The sequence below is a fragment of the Mandrillus leucophaeus genome, unplaced genomic scaffold (assembly GCF_000951045.1).
Source record: "Mandrillus leucophaeus isolate KB7577 unplaced genomic scaffold, Mleu.le_1.0 Scaffold66, whole genome shotgun sequence".
NCBI lineage: Eukaryota > Metazoa > Chordata > Mammalia > Primates > Cercopithecidae > Mandrillus > Mandrillus leucophaeus.
In genome coordinates, this window is record NW_012107141.1 from 1,737,213 (window position 1) to 1,761,770 (window position 24,558).

Here is a 24,558-nt window from a genome sequence, read left to right on the forward strand (position 1 = left end):
AGGGGGAAGTCTGTTTGGTTCTCACTTAAACCTGCTTGGTCAGTCCTAATAGTTTTTAATACTTGCTCATTTTTAAAATATAGTGCTAAAAGTTTACATAACTATGTAATACATTGGTATTTTATGGTCCACATCTGATGATACCAATATCTTTAAATTCTTAGGAGTCTAAACCCATTGTATTTCTGGTGGCTATCACTCAAAGCGCTTTACTTTTCTTCTTTGTTTGGTATTTTATTTTTTGAGACAGGGTCATGTTGTGTTGTCCAGGCCCGAGTGCAGTGGCACAATCATGGCTCACTGCAGCCTTGACCTCTTGGGCTCAAGCAGTCCTGCCACCTCTCAGCCTCCCAAGTAGCTGGGACTCCAGGTGGGTACCACCGTGCCTGGCTAATTTTTGTATTTCCTTTGAGATGGGGTCTTGTTATGTTGCCCATGGCTGTTCTCGAACTCCTGGGCTCAAGCAATCCACCTGCCTCGGCCTCCCAAAGTGCTGGGATTACAGGTGTGAGCCACTGCACCGGGCTGGCGTTTTTATTTTGAAGTCCTGTTTGTTTTATTTTAATCTGGGGAAGCTAATTCTGAGGGCTACACTGGGATGCTCTTCTTCAGATACTGACTTTCTTTTGTTGCTTTCACCAGCCTGGAGCTGCTACCAGGCTGGCACTGCTCTAACCCCAGTGCGGGAGTCTCAGGCTTGGTTCTCTTACCTTCTAGTGATTTCAGTGGGTTTTGCCAGTATCCCCAAGGGGCAACCACTGATTTCCTATTCTTTTACTGCTCACTGCCTCAAGTTCTGATTTCAGGGTTTTTTCCCTTTTGTTTTGTTTTCTTGTCCTTGGAGAATTTCATTTATACCTTGTGAATTCAACCTTGCATTAAAAATGTATAGAGTGGTAACAGATTAATTATGCAGGAGTTTGGCTCCTGAGCTAATTATTTGTTTTGCATTTTCCTAGGTAGGGATTCAGTATAATATCAGCTAGATGATAAGACAGCATGGGGAAAATTGAAATTTCTACAGAGAACAGAGGAGAAATACAGATAATTTCTCACTAGCATACCTAGGGTATTTGTGGCCACTCTTCATGTTTATTCTAATTTAGCTGGAATCTAGGATTTCTTAGCTATACTGCCAGAAGCCCCCACGGTTTTCTTTTTTCCTCTCTGTGCTTTGGTTTCGATACTTTCTATTAACTTTTGTTTTAAACAAATTAATAAATTGTACTGTATTTTAGAGCAGTTTTAGGTTTACAGAAAAAAATGAGCAGCAAGTACAGAATTCCCTACCCCTAGAGTTTTCTCTATTAATTATCTTGTATTAGTGTGGTACATCTGTTACCACTGATGAACTCACATGGTTACATTGTTAACAACTAAGTACATGGTTTACATTAGGTGTCATGCTTTTCTGTGGGTTTTAGCAAATGCATTCATGTATCTGCCATTTTAATGTCAGAATAGTTTTACTCCCCCATGCTCCACCTATTCATCCCTCTCTTTTCCTCCATCCCCAATCCTCTGGCAGCCACTGATCTTCTGACTGTCTCTACTGCTTTGCTTTTTCCAGAATCTTAGATATTTGGAATCACACAGTACGTAGCCTTTTCAGACAAACCCCTTTCACTTAGCAGTATGCATTTAAGATTCATGGCTTTTTAAGGTTTGATAGCTCATTTCCTTTTATCACTGAATAATACTGCATTGTACAGATGTATCACACTTTGTTCATTCACATCTTGGTTGCTTCCAGTTTTGGAAGGACATCTTAGTTGCTTCCAGTGTTGGCAATTATAAACAAAGCTGCTGTAAATATTTGTGAGTATTTTTGTGGACAAAAGTTTTTTTAAACTCATTTGCATAAAGACTAAGGAGTATGATTATTGGATCGTATGGTAAAAACAGTTTAGCTTAGCTTAGTTTTCCTTATTTTCTACTATGTATCTTTCAAATTCACGAATCCTACTGAATTTAGGGTATACTCTGCTGTTAAATCCATCTAATGAGCTCTTAATTTCAGGTATTTTTCATGTCTGGAATGTTCATTTAATTCTTTTATATAAATTCCAATTCTTGGAGGCCAAGGCAGGTGGATCATCTGAGGTCAGGAGTTCAAGACCAGCCTGGGCAACATGGCAAAACACCGTCTCTACTAAAAATACAAAAATTAGCTGGGTGTGGTGGTGCACACCTGTAGCCCCAGCTACTTGGGAGGCTAAGGCAGGAAGATCACTCGAACCCGGTGGGGGAAGTTGCAGTGAGCTGAGATGGCACCACTGCACTCCAGCCTGGGAGACAGAGTGAGACTCCATCTCAAAAATGAATGAGTAAATTCAAATTCTCTATTAAAATTCTCCCTTTTCACATGTTTTGTTCTTTTCCTCTATTTTCATAAATTTTCCACGATAGTTGTTTTAAAGTCCTTGTCTGATTACTTTTACATTTGGATAATCTGTGGGTCTGCTTCTGTGGTTTTTTTTTTCTCTTGATCAGTTACATTTTTCTGCTTCCTTGCATGTTCCATAGTTTTTTTTAGTGTATGGCAGACATTCTATTTTTAAAGAACCATAAAGACTGAAGTTGATCGTATTTTCCTCCATAGAGGGTTTGCCCTTTCCCTGCTGAGTAGGGTGAGAACTCGTCACTTCATTAGGAATTGAACTGAGCTAGGGCTAGGAAGCCACCTTGATTAGATTCAGTGCTCTATAGTTTCAAATGTCTACAGAATGAGGCCTGCCATGTGTTTATTGTGGACTTGTCTTTCTCAGAATTTTGTTTCCAAGCATATCAAGACTATGAAAGGGGCCAGACTCTGTGGCTCACACCTATAACCCCAGCACTTTGGGAGGCTGAGGTGGGCCGACCGCTTGAGCCCAGAAATTCGAGGCCAGCCTGGGCAATACGGTGAAACCCTGTCTCTTGTAAAAATGCAAAAATTAACTGGGCGTAGTGGTGCATGCCTGTGATCCCAGCTACTCAGGAGGCTGAGCCTGGAGGATCACTTAATCTTGGGGGATCAAGACTGCAGTGAGTTGTGATTGCACTACAGTACTCCAGCCTGGGTGACAGAGTGAGACCCTGTCTCAAAAAAAAAAAAAAAAAAAAAAAAAAAAAAAAAAGACTATGAAAGGTTTTACCTTGCCTTTCTTGTCTTCCCAGCCTCACCCTCCACCCTTCCATGCTGCCCTAGTACTCAGCAAATGCCCCATAGGGCAAACTGGCCATGCATTTGTGGGATTTTCTAGATTCCAATCCATCATGCCATCCCAATGGCTGTCAAAATGTCTGTTGGATTCTCTTTCCTCTAGTAAAGATTCCAGTACTATTAGCAGGCCCAGTCCTCAGCTATCACGTTTGAAAAATGTCCTCAGAGAACAATATGGCCAGCTCACTCAGGAAATGTTTTTCCTTCTTAAGAATTTTAGGTAAGCTAAGTCATTGTTTACATAGGTCTCCAGTGTCTTCAAAGGAAAAAGTAGATATAATGTATTTATAAGTTATGGTGGAGTAATGGCTTGCTGTTGCTATGTCCAAAAAGCAAAAGCTCCATTAAGTTTTCAATTTTAATTATTATATTTTGATGTTTTTCAAAAATGCATTATTTGGTAGTTATGAACTATAATTATGTTTTAAATGTTTTCCTTTATTTATGTAAACACATCAAGCAGCTTTATATTCTGTATCTGATAGTTCCAGTAATCCAATAATCTTTACAAATATTTCTATTGTTTCTGCTGACTCTTGCTAATGGTGCTTTATTCCCCTGTATTTTTCATGATGTGTATGTATGTGTGTGACTTTATGCTCATTATAACTATATGCAAATTATTCAAGGCCCTAAATGTAAATTCTTCATGGGAGAATTCATGTTTGTTTGCATCAGACATGGCAACACTACCAATTTTGATCTTTAAATTAAAATTCTCAGCTTACACAGTTGCTGGGTTTTTGTTGTGTGTTGGATATTTATTTATCTATTTATATTTTGGTGGATGGGGAACAGCATTGGGCAAACGGAGTTAGTTCAGTCCCCACACCTATGTAAAGACGTGGGTCACCATGAATTCCTGGGGGAGACTTTTCCCCCTCACCCTGAATTAAACTCAAGAGAGAAAGGGTTTTTTTGTTTTGTTTTGTTTTGCTGTTTTCCTTTTTGGGCTTTTTCTCTCTTTTTCTTTTCCTTTTTTTTTTTTTTTTTTGTTTGTTTGTTTGTTTAGTTTTTCCTTGGTTCATCCTTTGCACGTGTAGCCCCTTCCTGGGTCCCGGCTTTATGCAGAAGGTCTCTGCTATGATTCCCCTTCATGGGTTTTGTCTCCTGTTCTGTCCCAATCCATCTACTTCCATCTATACCCAGAAATATCCAAGCAATTAGGCCACCCAGGAGCAGTACATGTCCCAGCTTATTCATCTCTCTGGGCTCATGTTTCTACATTGTCCTGATATCAGAAGAAATGTCTTTTGCACAGGCTAATTCATTTAAAGGGGTATTTTATCTTTCATCTGGAGGTGTTTTGTAGAAGACAGCCTTCAAGATCTCCAACTTATCTCATTTCTAGAAGTAGAAGCTCTGTGTGCTTCAATACATCAGCTCAGATTCTCCTACCTAATCTAATGTATTACCAACTAGTTCATCATTGCAAAGCCATGGTTCTGTCCCTGGGAAGACAATGGTGCAAGACCTGGAAGAATTTTTTCAGACTCACACCTTATAAATGTTGTTTCTGCCCAGCTAATGGTACTAGAAATCTTCTGAAAGCTATAAGGCCACTTTCTTTCTTTCTTTTTTTTTTTTTGAGACGGAGTCTCGCTCTGTTGCCCAGGCTGGAGTTCAGTGGCCGGATCTCAGCTCACAGCAAGCTCCGCCTCCCGGGTTCACGCCATTCTCCTGTAAGGTCACTTTCTTAAATGCTCAATTTATCCAGAATGTATGGGAATAATTTGAGCTTATTGTGTTTCTTATTCATGCATCCCTGCTTAGTGCAGATGTTGGCTGCATTTAACAATCAGACAAACCAGGCTGGGCGTGGTGACTCACGCCTGTAATCCCAGCACTTTGGGAGGTCAAGGTGGGCAGATCATGAGGTCAGGAGTTCGAGACTATCCTGGCCAACAAGGTGAAATCCTGTCTCTACTAAAAATACAAAAAAAATAGCCAGGCATGGTGGCACATGCCTGTAATCCCAGCTACTCAGGAGGCTGAGGCAGGAGAATTGCTTGAACCCCGGGAGATGGAGGGTGTGGTGAGCTGAGATCGCGCCATTGCACTCCAGCCTGGGCAACAAGAGCAAAACCCCGTCTCAAAGAAAAAAAAAAAATTGGACAAATCAATGGTCATTAATGCCAAGCACCACACAACCAATGGAAAAGCTGTAAACGGAAACTCAGATGAATATCGTATTTCACAGCCATGCTTTCTTTGGTTCTTTCAGTGCAAGACAACCTAGGCACATTGATTTAGTTTTCATGCTTCTCAACATAATGACTTTGCTTCCAGAAAGTGGATAATTTACTCCCAAGACACAGAAAGCAATGGTCGTCTAATCATTAACTTAATAATTTCAGGTACTCTGTTATTTATTCAGTAAGAAGCTTTTATTGAATATTTGCTGACAAGCATCCTAAGCACTGGAAAGAACAATCCCTGCCTAAGGTACACACCTAAAACAAATGAACTTGACAACAATGTCCAAGTGCCATCATTCTATGAGACGGAAAATAAGGGGGAGTGGGGAGAGTGAGTGTTCAATATTCATCTCACGGCTCCTGTAGTAAATTAACATTTACTACACTTGGTCTCAGCCAAAAGGCCAAGCAGCAATTAAATTAACTTTCACTGTTTAGTGCCTCTTAACGCCTGCATGGTGTGGCTTCTTTTTACCCCATCTCATGACTCATTTCCTCACTCTCTACTCCCACAGAACCCCCTTTCAGTTTCTCACTGACTGTGGTAGACTGATTTCAAAAATGGCTCTTTCTACTCTACTCTGCTCTTCCCAGTATTTGTGCCCTCTGTGATGTGATGTTGCAACAACTGCAATCAAGAGATGAAGTCAATTTCCCCACTCCTTGAACATGAGCTGGCTCGCTTTGGCCAATAAATGAAGTGGAGGTAATTTCATACCACTTCCATGCCTGGGTTTCAAAAGTTCTTGTGTGTTTGTATGCATGACCCCCTCCTCTACCCACTTCTCTCTCTCTGCCACCGCTATTAGAACATATTAGAACATGCCTGGTGAGCTTGTTCAAAGCTGAGGGACCCCATGGAGTCAAGGCTAGTCTAGACCAGCCAGCCCTCAGCTGCTGACCTCCCAGCTGAGCCTGACCCCAGATCGGCAAAACTCTCAGCCAGCCTAGGACTCAGCACACACTGGGGATATGACTCCACTAGGTTAGGTCCCCCATGGTACAGCCTCATAGCAAATATGGCAACTGTAATATTTGCTTATTTTAAAAATGTCTACCTCCCCTCCCCTGCTAGACTATTACCTCCATGAGGGCAGGAGCCAAGTCTGTCTTGAACACTACTTTGTCCCTAGCATCTGGCACACTGCTAGCTGCAGTCAGTACTCAGTATGTGCAGATTAAATGAATGAATGAATGTATGGGTGAATCTTCACACAGTCCAACAGACAAGGAAAACTGAGTAACATGTTTGAAGTTATCCACCAATGGAGTAGTGAAGCTGAGATCTGAACCAAGTCTTATCTGACATCATAGTTCAGAGACTCAAAATGATGCCATTCCCATGGTTCTGAGGACTCAGCAGCTCTACAGAGCAATCTGCTAAGCTCTCCAGATAAAACCATCAAGAATGCTTGATAACTCAGGGGCTGCTGGATTATACTGCTACCAACTCTTCTTTTTTGAAGTCACTGAAAGACACCAGCAATGAGGTCCCAAGAAATGGTTCATATGTCATTTTAGGAATAGTCCTATCTTTCCTAATTTGGCTTTCATTCTGGCATGTATTTGCAGAGAAGTGGCACAGTGGAATCATATGGCATTGTGGTTCAATCTTCTTTGTAAAATGGGTCTAATAATAATAATGCTTGTGTAACTTGGTTCTTAGAATTAGATCAGTGTAGGCACATAAGTGACTGGAACAGCACTTGGCATGTAAGAAGCGTTCATGAAATGTTAACTAATGTTATTATTTGCTATTTTTTAGAAATAAGAATGTGTAAATGTTGCCTACTCTTTTTAGGGGTTACGTAACTATCAGAATATCTTCAAGCTGTCTGAATGCTACATAATTTAAAACCTTGACATAATTCCCTACGCTCCATAATGACTTTACTAATGACTATAACCTCTAGTGATCTCTTGTTCCCCAGGTTTTTGTCTGCCCTCCATAATTTCACATCCAATTACACTGTTTTTTAATTGTATCTCACAACAGTTTGCCCTGTGGTTCACTGGAAGGAGATTTTACCTCCTGCAGCATCTACAATCGTGCTGGGCATTGAACAGAAGGTACTCCTGTCTGGAGTCTGGGAAAGTGTCCTCTACCCTTCAACATTGTTGAAAGTTGGCAGAGAGCTGAAAGCCTCATAGCAAACATGCCTCAGGTTGGCAGGTTCCCTTCCCACCCTCCTTGCTCAAGCTGGGAGCTGCTAAACCTTTGGCAGTGAGACATGGGATGGGAATTTCTCTATGCAGCACCTTCACTGAGAGCTATTAGCATGATGTGCCATTATTTTCCTTGGGTTGGATTTTCTCAGGAATACAGCAGCAGGTGCTCCACAAGCTGCACATGATTGAAACAGGGAACGTTTGGCAAGAGCCTGGTGTGAAAATCAGCAACTGAAAATAGGCTAGAGGGTGTAGCTCACTCAGAATCACTGTTAAGAGTTACCAGCACTTAAAGCATCTATCAGCTTTGCCATCCAGGGTATGAGATAACTGTTGAGTGGAAAGTGATCACCTCTGGAAAACAGAGGGAAAGGGTACAGAGAATGTCGCAGGTACCTGCAAAATGGAACAAAGCATTGTTAAAAATACACATTACTACCAGACGTGGGTGGCTCACGCCTGTAATCCTAACACTTTGGGAGGCTGAGGCGGGCAGATCACCTGAGGTCAGCAGTTCAAGACACAATGAAACCCCGTTTCTACTAAAATACAAAAAATTAGCCAGGCGTGGCGGCCAGGAGGCTGAGGCAGCAGAAATGCTTGAACCCGGGAGGTGGCAGTTGCAGTGAGCCAAGATCATGCCACTGCACTCTAGCCTGGGTGACAAAGCCAGACTCCATCTCAAAAAAAAAAAAAAAAAAAAAAAAACATTGCTGGGCCCTGCCCCAGACCTACTAACCCAGAATCCTAATGTGCATTTTTAACCCAGAATGTGCATTTTTGCAGCATCCCCTAGTGATTCTCATGCAGTTACCCTTCCAACCACATGCTAAGAAATGCTGGCTTCAAAGTAGCAAGGCAACCAGCAACATCTACTTTAGGAGGGCAGTCTTGGGTGAGGACAAACTAGAGAGAGCAAGCAACACAAGAATGATGGGCTAGGATAGCAAGGACCCAACTTAGAGGCAAATCAGTGATGCACAGAGGCCAACCTGGGGCCCAGGGAGTTAGCCTTTGCGTTCAACTCCTGATGCCGCATTCCCACTGAAACCATCAGGACTCAATCAGGAGACAGAAGCTACATAATCATTTGGACAGGAAAGAAATAGGCTGGGCGTGGTGGCTCACGCCTACAATCCTAGCACCGTGGGAGGCCAAGGCGGGTGGATCACTTGAGGTCAGGAATTCAAGACCAGTCTGGCCAACATGGCAAAATCCTGTCTCTACTAAAAATAAAAAATTTAGCTGGGCATGGTGGTGCACATCTCCCAGCTACTTAGGAGGCTGAGGCAGGAGAATTGCTTGAATCCAAGAGGTGGAGGTTGGAGTGAACTGAGATTGCACCACCGTACTGCAGCCTGCCAGCCTGGGTAAAAGAGCGAGACTCTGTCGAAAAGAAAAGAAAGAAAGAATTATTAACTGTAATAGGGGGTTACTGACAAAGGGAAAAAGAGAACTCTAAGAACACAAGTGTAAACCAAAAAGTATCCGAGATAGGTCTCCATCAATTTAGAGGTTTATTTTTGCCAAGGTTACGAACACATCTGGAAGAAAAGAACATGGAATCACAGAAAGTCTGTGGTCTGTGCCTTTCTCCAAAGATGATTTTTGAGGGCTTTAATAGTTAAAGGGGAAAAGTGGGCTAGAGGGGAAAGAGAGAGGGTCTGGTGATCCACGACACTAGAGAAAAGGAGCAGGTAGGGGAATAGTCAATTATGTATTCATCTTGCACCCGGTAAATTGGCATTTTACATTAGATAGGGTGAACATAGAGGGGCTACCCATGGAGATATTTAACCTAAATCTGTAGCTCTCTGTTGGGGAACAAAAGGAAAGGCAGCTTCTTGCATGACTCAGCTTTGAGCTTTATTTTTCCTTTTGGCAGAGTGAATTAGGGTCCCGAGATTTTATTTTCCTTTCAGACGGTGTAACAGATGCAGGGAACAGCCTCTACCTCTAGTTTGAGGCAGAACAGTGAGGAAGAAACAACTCAGAAACAGCTCCCATCTGCCAGGGTTAAGGATCCAAACCTCACTGGAGGAGACATGGTGGTGTTTTGCTGGATGGCGAAATTTGCTGGCGTGCTGCACCAAGAGAACTCACTGTGGTGCTGGGAAGATGCCCAGAGGAGGTACCGAGCTCTGCGGGCCATGGTGCATGGCAGAGCTGGCTGCAAAGATGTGTTCATGTCTTAGGGCTGCCATAACAAATTATCACAAATGGGGTGGCTTAAAACAACAAAAATTCATCCTCTCACAGTTCTGGAGGCTGGAAGTCCCAAATCAAGGTATTAGCAGGGATGTGGATTCTACAGGCTCTGGGGGATGATCCTTCCCCACCTTTTCCAACTTCTGGTGGCTCCAGACATTCCTTGGCTTGTGGCAACATCCCTCCAAGCTCTGCTTCCACCTTCACATGGCGTCCTCTCCTGTCTTTCTCTGTCCCTCTGTCTCCAAATCTCCCTCTCTTTATGAGGACAGCAGTCACTGGATTCAGACCTACCCTAATCCACTCTGCCCTCATCTTAATTTGATTGCATCTGGAAAGACCCTACTTCCGAATAAGGTCATGTTCACAGGTTTTGAGTGGACATAAATTTGGGGGTGGATATTATTCAACTTAGTATAGAGGAACACACAGGAACTATGAAAAAGAGCCTCTTCTGGTCAGGAGTTTGAGACCAGACTGGCCAATATGGTGAAACCCCATCTCTACTAAAAATACAAAAATTAGCCAGGTGTGGTGGTGCACGCCTGTAGTCCCAGTTACGTGGGAGGCTGAGGCAGAATCACTTGAACCCGGGAGGTGAAGGTTGCAGTGAGCAGAGATCGCACCACTGCACTGCAGCCTGGGCAACAGAGCTCATGCCTGTAATCCTAACACTTTGGAAGACACAGCAAGACTCTGAGAGAAAGAAAGAAAAGAAAGAAAGGGCAAGGGAAAGGGAAAAGGAAAAAGGAGCCTTTTCCTCTTTTATAAGGGCTAATTTTAAAAAGTTTTTCAACAGCCCCTTCCTCCTTCAGGGTCTCTTCAGGACTATTGACTAATGAAGCTTACTATTGAATCAGCTAGCAAGGGAGAAATGTTCCAGTATAACAAGCAGGCAATAAAGGGTGGGTTTGGAGCAGAGAGTTAATAAGGATTGATGATTCACAGAGTCCACTCCTTCAGCTACTCAGTTTCCATATGCACCACCCTTCTACACACATTTCAACTTCTGTAGGATCAACACAGCATCTCTGTTTCCACCTAGCAAGATACAGCTATCCTTCATAGAAGTGAATGCGTTCTCATTGTTTCCCCCCAAATGAACTTCCAACAGTCACCATATCTACTATTGACCGCATTAAATGATCTTCAAATTCAACCATAATCCTACTGAATGTTCTGCTACCTAGAAACTAAACTGTAAATGTAATCTCCAACTACATGCGTATAAAATGGAAAAAGAACATGATTTGCATATACAAAGGCACATACATACAACTAGCAAAGAGAAAACATACAAAGCTCAAACAGTCTTTGTTTCTGTTATTGGTTACAACATCACAGGTGGCTTCTTCCACTACTTCTTCCATATTTCCCTTGCCCTTAGCCAGAACCTCAGTTGACTGATTTCTTTACCTGATGGTACAACACAAATCATCATTCTTAATCCAAGTTATTCATCATTCTGTTGTTTTGTTGTTGCTGCTTTTGTAGTTTCTTTATGTTTTTTTTACTGGACACAAAGTACCAGGAGGCACCTGCGAAAATACTTTTGGTTCCAGACATAGTCCTTGTATAAGCACTCCCACCCTGAGGAAGCAGACCTTCAAACCAGCACTGCTCAGTGTTGCTGGGACAGGAAGCAAGTGGGTTAATAATTATATGACTGAAAGGGGTCACTCTCATTTTCCCCTCATTCCCAGCATCATGTATTCTGGTTAAGGGAGAAAGAGCACCATAGTTTGATCTCTGATTCAAAGCATAAACTGCATCCAATAATACAGAACTCTAACCTTTCAGGGGTTGTCTCCTGATTGGGGCCATAACTAAGTCTTCAGTAAGCCATTCCATCTTTCAATTAGCCAAACTGTTTCCAATGGGTGAGAAGTTAAGCCCATTGATGTACTTGCTTTACTGTGAAATGAATTCCTTGATCAGGCAATACCATGAAGGGGAATAAGACATTTGGTGGGTCCACAGATGGTGTGCTGGCCAAAGCAGTATATACAAGGAAGATAAATAAACCCATATCCAGAATATGAGTATATTCCAGTGAAGATGAATCTCCACCCTATGATGGAAAAGGTCCAATGTAATCCAACTGTTACAAGTGGCTGGATGGTTGCCTGATGAATGGTGACATATGGAGAGCTCAGTATTGGTCTTGGCTATTTGTAGGGTAAGTATGCAGCAGTAGCGTTAGCCAGGCCAACTTTGAGAAAAGGAAGTTCAAATTATTGAGCCCATGCCTATCCTCCATCCCTGCCACCATGACTACTCTGTTCATGGGCGTATTGGCCCATGCATAACATTACAGGTATAAGCCACCACACCTAGCTCACACATGTCTTACTAAAGCATCTAAAACACTTTCTACCTTCTGTTCACCATATCCAATCAGCACAATGTCATCATTATTGTTGACTAGTGTAATGTTTTGTAGGATGTCAGGATAAGAGGTAGTCCTATACAATGACAGCAGAAGAATTGAGGTATCTCTGAGGCAAGACTATGAGAGTATACTGTTTGCCCTGCCAAGTAAAGGTAGAATGTTCCTTTTTTTTTTTTTTAAAGACATGATCTCACTCTGTCACCCAGGCTGGAGTGCAGTGGCACAATCTCAGCTCACTGCAACCTCCACCTCCCTGGTTCAAGCAATTCTCCTGCCTCAGCCTCCCGAGTAGCTGGGACTACAGGTGTGCACCACAATGCCTGGCTAATTTTTTATTTTTTTGTATTTTAAATAGAGATGGAGCTTCACCATGTTGGTCAGGCTGGTCTTGAACTCCTGAGCTCAGGCGATGTGCCTGCCTTGGCCTCCCAAAGTGCTGGGATTACAGGCCTGAGCCACCGCGCTCAGCCAAGGCAGAATGTTTCTTGTAAATTAATATGGAGAAAAAGGCATTAGCCAGGTCAAGAGCTGCATACCAAAGGCAAAAGGTTATGTTAATTGCCTCACTCAAGATAGCACATGTGGGACAGCAGCTGTATTGGAGTCATGGAGTAACTACCTGATTAAATTTACAACAGCCAACAATCATTCTCCAAGATCCATTTGATTTCTGCACAGGCCAACAGTAAATTAAATGAGAATGAGAATGTGATAGAATTATCATCTGATTCTTTCAAGTCTTTGATTGTGGCATTAATCTTTGCAATTCCTCCAGGAATGTGGTATTGCTAGTCTTTACTATCTTAGTAGGGAGCGGAAGTTCCAGGAGTCTCCATGTAGCCTTTTCTACCAACTGGCCCTCACTCTGTGGGTCAGAGAGTTCAATCTGGGGATTCTGCCAGTTGCCAAATATAACTAATCCAACTATAGATGGTCCCTGACTTATGATGGTTCCATTGATTTTTTGACTTGACGATAGTGGAAGAGTGGTACACATTTAGTACAAACTGTACTTCAGTACAGTATTCAATAAATTACATGATCGATCAACACTTTATTATAAAACAGGCTTTGTGCCAGATTATTTTGCCCAGCTTAGGCTAATGTAAGTGTTCTGAGTATGTTTAGGGCAAGCTAAGCTAAGTTGTGATGTTCCATAGGTTGGGTGTAGCAAATGCATTCTGACCTATGATATTTTCAACTTACAATGGGTTTATCAGAATATAACCTCATCATAAGTCAAGGGAGCATCTGTATACATTCAGGAACTGGGGAAGTAACCACTGGATGGATCTGTGGACAACTGGGTCCATTGTGAGTCAAACTTGAACTAAGATTCCATCTATCACCAGAACATCATGAGCCCTCACTTTCATTCGTGGGCTATAGAGGTGTTCTAGGTTTCCAGGAATTAGTTCAGAGCCATTGCTCAATAAACTCTAAAATACCTGGGTACTTACTTTTCCCCAATGTGTAACCATTTGAGTAAATGGCTGCATTCACTTGGATGAAGGTTTGGAGGAAAATTTACAGTATATACTTGTGTCAATGGTGCAGGGTCCTTCCTCCAAGAGATGTGGCTTCCCTGTCAGTCAAGAGGTTTGGGTTTGTGATATGACTTGTCTGGAAACTAGGTGAGAGACTATGTCTATCCAGTGTGGCACTCAGGTAAGGTTTTTGGCTACTAGACATAGACTTCTTTTCTGTTAGATAGATCAAACTATTCTCTAGTAGGCTGCCCATCTGTTTCATTCCTAGGGACACCACAGCCACTACCAAAGATCCTTATAGACTAACATATTCTGATTACTGGTATGTCCTGGCTTCTGTATAGGATCGATGTCCCTACCTTTAACAATTAAGTACTGCCACTTGGCCTCATGATCTCCACTAAAACCAGGGAACACAACTCAATGCTGGCATCTTCCATGATCATACCTGGCCTGCAAAGGAGAGCAACCACAGAGCTTTCCAAGGATGCAAGCGCTCCCTTGTCTAAAGTATTTCTCAATGCCTTAGAAACAGGAGCATCTTCTGGATCTTGTTGTAGGATATAGTTTTTGTGTTTGTGTCTATTGCATGTGGGTCAAGGTCACATTTGATAAATTCAGTCCAACACTTCTACCCCTCTCAGTCTTTGGGTTCCCTCCTGTACATCATGCCTTGGCATCTCAATAATATTAACTATAGACTACTGTTGAGTTAAATCTTCAAGAAATCCACCAAATAAGCTGTTAAAGTGACTTCCAGTTGCATGAGTCAACACAATGTCTGTAAAGGCACTCTAGTAAGTGCCTCCATATAATTTGGCCTGATACAGTAATATATACTGCCCTCCTTAGTTTAAAACACTTAGAATCCACTTCCACACATTCCACACATTAGCAAAGTATGTGTAATTAGTATAATTCTTTCAGCGTGCAAACTGTTTTATCATATCATAGTGTGTATCAGCCTACCTGGAACATTAATAAGGTTTGAACCTAGTTAAGGTCTAGTGGCAATGGGGCAGAAGAATGGGAAGTAAATTCTGGTGGGTCTTGTAGAGAATGAGCTTCCCTTTTGAAGTCATCTGCCCCAACTGAGGGCATAGCAGTGTCTTCAAGCAAAGAATGACTAGTCTCCTCAGACTTGGGAGGGCAAGCTACTTCCACTGCCAAGGAAGACTCAGAATGATGTGGGTGTTCAAGACTGTTGGTTATCTGGGTCTAAGCAGAGTGCTTATTTCAAATTTTGGGATTCTATTCCTTCCCAATTGATGCCTTAACTTTCACAAGAGAAACTAACCTTGTAATTCAGCCCACATGGAGTAGTCAAACACTGTGGGCCACTGTGCACAAAAGAGCCAGCTGAGAGGAGCACACTGGAACCAGAAAAAAAGAGCTCCTTCCTCCTCTAAAGTTCCTCCAGCACCCTCCACTGATGAAGCTTACTGCCCATTGAACCAAAAGGCAAGGGAGAAACCTTTCAATATTGCAAGCAGGATAGTGAAGGATGGATTTGGAATAGAGACTCAATAGGTTGAAAACTGGCAACACACTTGGCCGTCATTCCTTCTCCCATGGTCTCTACCACCAACTCCTGATAAAAACCCAAATACTACAAATAGAAATAAGAAAATCAAGACCCTAATGAGAATGCCAAGACCATTAAGAACATCTAATACTATATACTCGCATTGTCTAGGGTAACCAACCATCTCAGTTTGCCCAGGACTGTCCTGGCTTTAGCACTTAAAAGTCCTGTGTCCTGGGAAACTCCTCAGGCCCATTCAAACCAGAACAATTTGTCTTTCTACATGAGTCCTAGAAGTTTTCAAAAATTTTGTGCACCAGAATCACTTGGGTATTTGTTAAAAACGCAGGTGATTCTGGAAAAACAAAAAAAAGCGATGATTTCAGATGCAAGTAAATCATGGATTGATTTTTGAGAAATACACTACTTAGAGGCTGAAGAGGTGTTAATCACTACTTTTAGGAACTCCTCAATCCAGACTTCTTTGTTCCTGTTCCAAAACTATAATCATTGAAAAGAAAGAAATGATATCTTTTAGAAGATACAGCCAAAGTTCCTGAGCCAGAAGCAGACACTGACAAATTAGTTGATGGGGGAAAAAAACTGTAATCTAGCCTTAGCATTTTCTCTTCTTTCAGCTCTAGGACAAATCATTTTTTCCTTCAGTGTCACAAAGTATAACAAATAATAATGAGTGCTGTGAAAATGCATTTGATAGTAGCAACAATATAGGTACGTTAATGAGGTGTACCTATAATGAGCTTCCTGCAGGTAAACACTCATACCAGGCTTATTTTAAAGATTTCCACAGTGACTATACTTTGGCAGATCTTAGATAATGACTTGCATAAAACAGTCAATTCAGTGCTACTTTTGCTATTTTCATACTGTAAAGTACATGGTTTAACATGACCACTTTAAAGATGTTTCTCATGAGCTCAAATGGGGTGAACTCTTTTTCATTTTTTGAGTTTTTGTTGTGTTCCAGGCATTGTGCTATATTCTTTAAATGCATTATCTCACTTAATCCTCCCAACTAGAGCGATACCCATTTAACAGAGACAGAGTACTTGCCCTAGATTATACACCTAGTAAATGGTGGTGTCTGGACCAAAAAGTAGGTCTGTGCACTCAAGCAAAATTTGCTTAGCACTGGAGAGAGCCAAGGCGAATTAAGGCGTGGTCCTATGCCCTGCTGTAAATTCTGTGTTCGGAGGCGTGCACAGGCTGCAATAGGAACACAAAGGAGTCTCATCTCAGCCTCTCCGTGGCTTTTAGGATAAAATGCAAATCCTTTTGCCTAGCACATTATAACCAGGTCCCCTAAACTCCTCTCCCTTTATCTAGCCCCGCAGGGACCCGGTCGCTCTTTCTGCCACAAAGATGCCGATCCTTAAACATCTCCAGTTTCGAGGAACTCACGTAGGAGACACGCCTTCACTTCCATCTTTTCCAAACCCCGACCCCTTCACACCGCTCCACCGCACTCTCAATCCCTGTCCTTTGCAACCTCTCTCCCCTCATCAGCACCTTCGGTGATTAGGCCCTTCAGGCGCGGGGGATTTCGGACTACCCGGACTGAGGACGGTGCACCGGAAGTAGCGGCGGCGCTGCGTAACGTCGAGAGGAAGTGCCTGACGCCGCGGCCTGTAATTGGGAGTTGCTAGAGTCGGTGCTTCACTCTTAAGGTTCCGACCACAGACTGCGGAGTGGGTACCGGGCTGCGAGGGGTGCCGCAAGTCCTAGCGGGTTTGGACTGGCGCGTCCGGCTCTGCCCGTAAGTGCGCGTTTCCGACTTACTGCTGGGTGCGCGGGGCTGGGGGTGTGAGGACCACCCCTGAAGTCTCTTCCCGGGCGACCTCCGGGGCCTCATTCTAGACCTCCTGGAAGGGAAGAATCTAAATTAGGAAAAGGAAGTACCCTTAGCCAGGACCAAGCTCTTCCACCTGCGGAGCTCGCTTAGTCTGCACCTCAACCGTGCAGAAAGTGACTCCCTGCTTACTGAGGAAAAACTGGGGTTCAGAAAGGTGAAGTCATTTGCTATGGGCCTTGCAGCTGGAAAGTGACAGATCTGGATTCAAAGCGAGTTCTGGCTGGCGCCAGAGTCCTTGTCCTTTACAGCACTGGTTCTCAAGCTCTGTGTGCATTAAGAATGCCTGGGTTGAGGGTGGCGTTAGGTAACAAATTCTGGGACTCTTCAAATTGAGTAGGTCTGGGATGGGGCTCTGGAATCTGTATTTTCGACAATTGTTCCCTGACAAATAACATATGGCTCCCGAGTGAACGGAGCAAGAAGGTGAGCAAGTTGTATCCTCTGCGGGGATTGTAGGTAATTGTGTTACGCTTTTAGGGCCTCAAGTGAGAGAACATGTCAAACGGGAGCTCCTGGGATTGAAGAATTGGTATTTGATTGTCATTAACTCTTCTGGGCAGATGGCAGCCTCTGTGGTCTCCCCACCTATTAAATGAAATGAATTACATGCTTATCACCTGGGGGAACTCGTGAAATACACAGATTCCTGGACCTGGCTCAGCTCTACTGAGTCAGAAGAGGTGGGAGCTGGGACCTGGAAATCTATAGGCTAAGCAAGCTATTAATATAAAATGAGCTTTTTACCTTTGAGAACTTGAGGTGTGAAGCTTTCTTCGGTAGAAGCATAAAGAAGTAGATTACAGATTTGGAACATGTGGCTTGAATTTCCTTGTTTTGGTAGCTGTATGTGCTTCTGTATTTGCTGTAGGCTAAACTTACTGGTACAACTGTCAAATTAGTATTATTAGCCATTATGAGGCGGATTTATCAGTTAGCTGGAGACAGGACTTTAATAAAAGTTGAATGTTAATCTACCTATTGTTGATTTCCTGAGTGACTTTGGGTACATCACTAAACTTTGCGGTCCACATACATACCTGCATAGTGTCAAATCTTACACTGCTTGTTTTAAAAACAAATACCTGTATCTATCCTAAATCAGATTTTCTGGAGGTGGACCGTAGGTGTTTTGAACAAACTTTCAGGGAAGTTTGATGCAGCCGGTGATAATGGAATATATGCCTGGAAACAGTCTTAGCCTATTTCTCAATGTCCATGTAGGTGAAAATGGGAATAGTACAGTTTCCTTATATTCTACTCTTGGGGAATATTAAGAGGAATGTGGTTTATGGTAGGTCCTGATTTTAGAATTTCTTAAAATGCACTTTCTTGTGAAAGAAACAAAAGTACTATGATAAGATTACAAAAGGTAAATGCTAAAGCCAGCAGCCCCAAATGACTTAGGCTTCTTGATTGAAATGCTGTGATGACAGAAACTGATTTTACATAGAGGCTCTTGCCGTTGAGAGTCTTCTGCCTGAAATTAATTATGCCTTAGGAGTAATTGTTCACAACTGTAACTAAAAAACACTATTTTGTTTTAATAAACAGATAACCATGGAGTAGTTTGAAGCAGTAACAAAATCTTCCCAAAGCTCGGAACAGAAACCTTTTTGGTCAACATGGAGGAAAAAAGACGGCGAGCCCGAGTTCAGGGAGCCTGGGCTGCCCCTGCTAAGAGCCAGGCCATTGCTCAGCCAGGCAAGAATCTGTAGGGATTTTGTGTGTGTGTGGATATGGACAACTCTCATTCTCTTTTATTTATATCCTTTTGGTTTATAATGGACTTCCATTTCAATTGATGTCAAGGAATTGTTTAAAATGTGGCTGAAATGTTGTCTGTTTTGTTGATGGTGAGCTAAGGGCGGGTCTTTAGTGTTCCTCATGTTTAGTCTACACCCTCAAACCTTTCAGTGTCTTCTGTTGACTTTACCAGTTAGTTTCTACATGTCATAGAGATCATCTCCAAGTGGGCTTTGTTGGCCATTGCTTAGTAGGAGGTGCTGAGAACAGACTTTCCCCTGGTTTGAGGCTGTCCCCTCTCTTGCTTCAGCTACCACTGCTAAGAGCCATCTCCACCAGAAGCCTGGCCAGACCTGGAAGAACAAAGAGCATCATCTCTCTGACAGAGAGTTTGTGTTCAAAGAACCTCAGCAGGTAAATTCTTGGTTTTTTCTTCAATAGTGACAAAAATTTGCTTTAAAAAGTGATATTCACACAGTGGACACTCAAATAAATAATGACTGAATAAATTCACTAATAGCAGAGCAGAAGAACTATAATAATAATGAAATGCAAAGTATTTCAGTTCCTTTCTATGTCTGGGGATTCTTCGTAGTCTGCTTCTAGTTTATGGTCACATATTATTCCCGCATTTTTGGCAAGGAGGTTACACCATAATGAGAGCCTGCTTGCATTTGTTATTTGGGCTCCAGCAGTTCTAAGACTGTGCTGTCTTCAGTGCTGTTGCACTTCAACGTCTTTGGAATTAGATTAAAATTTCAGTTATTACAGCAAAATGCCTGATTTTTTAGCCCTTTTTTCCCATGAGGAAAAATGTAAGAAACAGTGAAGATTTACTTTTTAATAATGTGGAAAAGTTAAAAAGTTGGGTATCTTGCCACAGTAACAACTCTATAAATAATTACTGAAACTCCTTATTTTATAGCATATTTCCTATTTTTAAAAAAGATTATTGTCAAGATTTTTCCAGAGCTGCTGGCTGCTAGGAAAATTTATTCTATTAATAATTGTATCTTCTTTTACCGTCTACTAGCAAATGTGAAGTAGTTTTAAGAAGAGCAGAGACAAGGATCTCTGGTGGGTTAGTGAGAAGTTGGAATAGAAAAGAGATAGTTTTTAACTTTATTTTGACCAGAAATGGGAAGATATGGTAAGTCAGTATCTGTGAGGATTAAGAACATTCCAGAAGTAAGATCCGCCTATTTCCTTGCAGGTAGTACGTAGAGCTCCCGAGCCACGAGTGATTGAGTAAGTAATTTGCTGTCTTCCTGTAATTGTTGCCCACAGTGAAATGAAGAGACTGGAATCTTTCCTTCCTGTTTTTTCTATCTGGAAGAGAATGGCCCAATAAGTGTCTTAATTTTAGTCTGGGATATTCCCATCTCAAGTGTCTTTAAACTTGATCTTTTGAGAAGACTTTCTGAATTTGCTGATGGTATGGAAAATGCAACAAAGATAGCCATATGTTAAACTTTGACTCGTGTAGATTTCCTGGCCCTATTTCACCGATATCGGTAGACAGTAAGCTAAACCTCTCAGGCAGAGACAGAGAGGGATTTTTCCTGAGTCATTGAAGCATGGTTCTTTGAGAAGCCATTAATTGCCATTTTACTAGCAATGCTGTGAAAGCTGCTAGTGCTGTAGATGAGCTTACAGTCCATTTATTAAAACCATGTAATTATTCCAGAACAGTTTAAATGATAGTAAACATTCTTCTTATATTGTGTCTAAATGTTCTTGTCCAAAGTTAGTGAGAGATGCTTTGACTCCTCTTTTTATGCTTGTCAGTTTTCATCTGATGTAGATAAATTGTCAGTAGAAACTATTCTTTTATCTTAGCAAATTAGCATTAGATAAATGTTCTTGCCCATGATCAATCTGTTTGTTATGCTGTTTGACTGCTTGCAGATTGGCTTGTATATATTAGAAAAAGTCACAGGCTAGTTCTAATAGTCTTTGGTTGTTTATTATTTTTTAGTTTTTTGGAACAGGCTGTCACTCTGTTAACTCAGGCTGGAGTGTAGTGGCATAATCAAAACTCACTGTAGCCTGCATCTTCTAGGCTCAAGTGATCCTCCCACCTCAGCCTCCCGAGTAGCTGGGCCCACAGGCGCACACCACCATGCCTTGCTCATTTTTTTAAAAATTTTTTGTAGAGATGAGATCTCCCTATGTTGCCTGGGCTGGTCTCGAATTCCTGGGCTCAAATGATCCTCCCACCTCAGCCTCCCAAAGTGCTGATATTGCAGGGATGAGCTACCATGCCAGGCCTTGGTTGTTTTTAAAAAAACAAGTGTGTTAGTGGCTTCATTGGTGATAAGGAGAATAAACAAAACCGTGAAACATGTTGTAAGCTACAGATGCGACATTCGGCCCACCCAAAACTGGCAATTGTCAGAGAAAAAGGACAGAACTCATTCCTACTTGGTCCTGGAATCTGTTAATTCTGGTTATCTAAAGTTTGCTAGGTTAAAAAAAAAAAAAAAAAGCCGGAAATGTCTTCGTGAGCCATTTCTGAATGTGGGCCAAAAATATATCATATTGAAACACTGTGTTCTCTGTATACTCGGAAACTTTATAGACAATGCATGTAGAAAATGTAGTAAATATGTGTGACAGCTATGCCTACATTTTGACTGAAAGACACTCATACATCTACTTAAAAGCCTAGCTCAGATCATGAACCACTAACTCCCATGACAGAAGGTGATGTGAAAAGTGCCCCTTCGCATTATTCTCTATAACGTGTCTCTCTCTCAGAAGGATCTGACACAATTGTCTTGATATACCTATCCAGTCTGTGTCACTTTTCTCATTATGGGCCTCACCACCTGGCAGTTCTGCAACAGCTTTATACATTTTCACATTTGATTAAATTCAGTAAACCTTTATTGCCCATCTGCTATGTGCAGACACTGGGAAACAATAACCTACCTATTCTTTGCACCTCAGGACCCCACTGTCTAGTAAATGAAATAGACATTTAATCAGATAAATTGTAATCTTGTACATCATGAAAAAATAGACTGTATCTAAGGTCTAGTGGTAACACAGAGGATGAGAGATTAATATTATTTGCCTGGATTAAAGGTCAGGAAAAGTTTGAAGGAGGTGATGCTGAAGCTAGGATTTTTGAAAGGTGAATTAGAGTTTTCCACTAGACCATAACTGAAGGCGGATTGGTTTGGGGATGCTGGGTGATGGGGTGGCATTCCAGCATGTTGAAAAACATGGAGTTAGAAACATAGTGGTGTATTCAGGAGATTCCAAGCAGTTGATTGCTGCTAGAGGATGATGAGTTTATGGGAGCTGTCAGAAGATAGAGCTGCATTATGAGGACCTTGAATGCAGTTTTGGGGTGCCATTGGAGGATTTTAATCAGAAGAGGAACCTCATCAGATGTATATTTTTGAAAGCAACAGAAGCCCAGAGCCCTGAGATGTGCTTGCTGCCTGTTAAATGTATCCCCTATTCCACATTCTCCAGAGCAGTGCTCTATTTGACCCCTCTTTGGGCAATAGATTCCTGGACCATATCTGCCTCAATTATGGGTAGAATAAAAGAGGTAGAATCAGAATTGATTTTATCCCAGTTTTTGTCTCCATGGCCTGATCCTGTCACAGTTCCATTCCCAGTGTCATTAATGATATACCATGATCTTGCCCTTTATCTCAGTGGTAGAAGAAGGTGGGGATTATGCCTCTCTCATAATTAAATGACTTTGGTGAGCCAGGACTTTGGCAGTTAGGAAGGGTAACTCTTCACTGGGTAGAGCATATTGTTTTGCTTCAAACTAACAAGTCTGTTTCCTTTGTTTCTTTAGCAGAGAGGGTGTGTATGAAATCAGCCTGTCACCCACAGGTGTATCTAGGTAAGCGAATCCTCACAAGAAGTGACTGTCATTATCACTGAGTTATAGTCTCTTAAAATAGTTTACTCCCCTAGATAAAGGAAATGTGGTACATATACATTATGGAATACTATGCAGCCGTTAAAAGGAATGAAAGCATGTCCTTTGCAGGAACATGGATGGAGCTAGAGACCTTTATCCTCAGTAAAATAATGCAGACACAGAAATCCAAACACCGCATGTTCTCACTTGTAAGTGGGAGCCAAATGCTGAGAACACAGGGACACATAGAGGGGAACAATAGACACTGGGGCTTGTCGGAGGGTGGAGGGTGGGAGGAGGGAGAGGAACAGGAAAAATAACTAATGGGCAGTACGCTTAACGCCTGCATGACGAAATAATCTGTACAGCAAACCCCTGTGACACAAGCATACCTATATAACAAACCTGCACATGTGCCCCGAACTTAAAGTTTAAAAAAGTCTACTCCCTGGTTGCAAATAGGTAACTTCTGCCCCTTAAATTCTTGGGGGGCAAAAATTTGATAGTATCTCCTTTTTATATAATATTTCCAGCATCAAAACATTTTCAGATATAGTTCCAAACCTTTCTGTCAGATATCATAGCTATTACTTCCCCAGTTTTTTAGATGAGGAAATGAGACCCAGGAAGATTGAATATTTTTTCTTTTTTCTTTTCAAGACCGAGTTTTGCTCTTGTTAGCCCAGGCTGGAGTGCAGTGGTGCTGTCTCTGCTCACTGCAACCTCCGCCTCCTAGGTTCAAGAGATTCTCCTGCCTCAGCCTCCCAAGTAGCTGGGATTACAGGCATGTGTCACCAAGCCCAGCTAATTTTTTTGTATTTTTAGTAGAGACGGGATTTCACCATGTTGGTCAGGCTGGTCTCAACTCCTGACCTCAGGTGATCCGCCTGCCTCAGCCTCCCAATGTGCTGGGATTACAGGTGTGGGCCACCGTGCCTGGCCTGAATATTTTTTCTTAATGCCACATAGTAACTTGATATTAGAGTTGGGTCTAGCCTGGACTTAGGTGCTGTGAGTGCTACGTTATATTATTATTGTATTTCATGTGTATTACATATTATATATTATTGAATATAATATTACATATTCCTACACTAGGGTAAATTTCTTTTTTTGTTGTCTTTTTGTTTTTGAAACAGAGTCTGGCTCTGTCGCCCAGTCTGGGGTGCAGTGGTACGATCTCGGCTCACTGCAACCTCTGCCTCCTGGGCTCAAGCCACCCTCCCACTTCAGCGTCTGAGTAGCTGGGACTACAGGTGTGTGCCACCGCACCTGGCTAATTTTTGTATTTTTTTTTTTGGTAGTGATGGGGTTTCATCATATTGCCCAGGCTGGCCTTGAACTCCTGGGCTCAAGTGATCTGCCCACCTTGGCCTCCCAAAGTGTTGGGATTACAGGCGTGAGCCACCATACCTGGCCTAGGGTAGATTTCAGTAGTTAAACATATACTATTTAGGGTATATTAGGCATTAGTCATTGTTTTAAAAACATTTAAAAACATTGAAACATTAAAATCACCTTAATGCTTGAGTATACTAATTGTCATAAAATAATGAGACATTTAAAACAAATATATTAGAACTTACACATCTAAATGAATTTCTTTTTTTGTTTGTTTGTTTTTTTTGGTTTTTTTTTGAGACGGAGTCTCTCTCTGTCCCCCAGGCTGGAATGCAGTGGTGCGATCTCGGCTCACTGCAAGCTCCACCTCCGGGGTTCACACCATTCTCCTGCCTCAGCCTCTCAAGTAGCTGGGACTACAGGCACCCGCCATCACGCCCGGCTAATTTTTTTGTATTTTTAGTAGAGACAGGGTTTCACTGTGTTAGCCAGGATGGTCTTGATCTCCTGACCTCGTGATCC

At 42.1% G+C, this 24,558-nt stretch overlaps 1 protein-coding gene across 2 annotated transcripts in view; it reads left to right on the top strand.

Annotated features, from left to right (window-relative positions):
• The first annotated feature begins 16,842 nt into the window (after positions 1–16,842).
• Positions 16,843–24,558, top strand: part of ALKBH3 (alkB, alkylation repair homolog 3 (E. coli)) — a 41,048-nt gene continuing 33,332 nt past the window's right edge. The window contains exons 1-5 of one of the 2 annotated variants that reach the window (XM_012001346.1): positions 16,843–17,214; positions 18,612–18,761; positions 19,114–19,217; positions 20,017–20,051; positions 22,627–22,674. In XM_012001346.1, the coding sequence (XP_011856736.1) occupies positions 18,683–18,761; positions 19,114–19,217; positions 20,017–20,051; positions 22,627–22,674 (266 nt within the window). In that variant the 5' untranslated portion in view covers positions 16,843–17,214; positions 18,612–18,682. Of the gene's footprint in view, positions 17,484–18,611; positions 18,762–19,113; positions 19,218–20,016; positions 20,052–22,626; positions 22,675–24,558 lie in introns of both variants that reach the window. The other variant, XM_012001347.1, reaches the window with a different exon arrangement.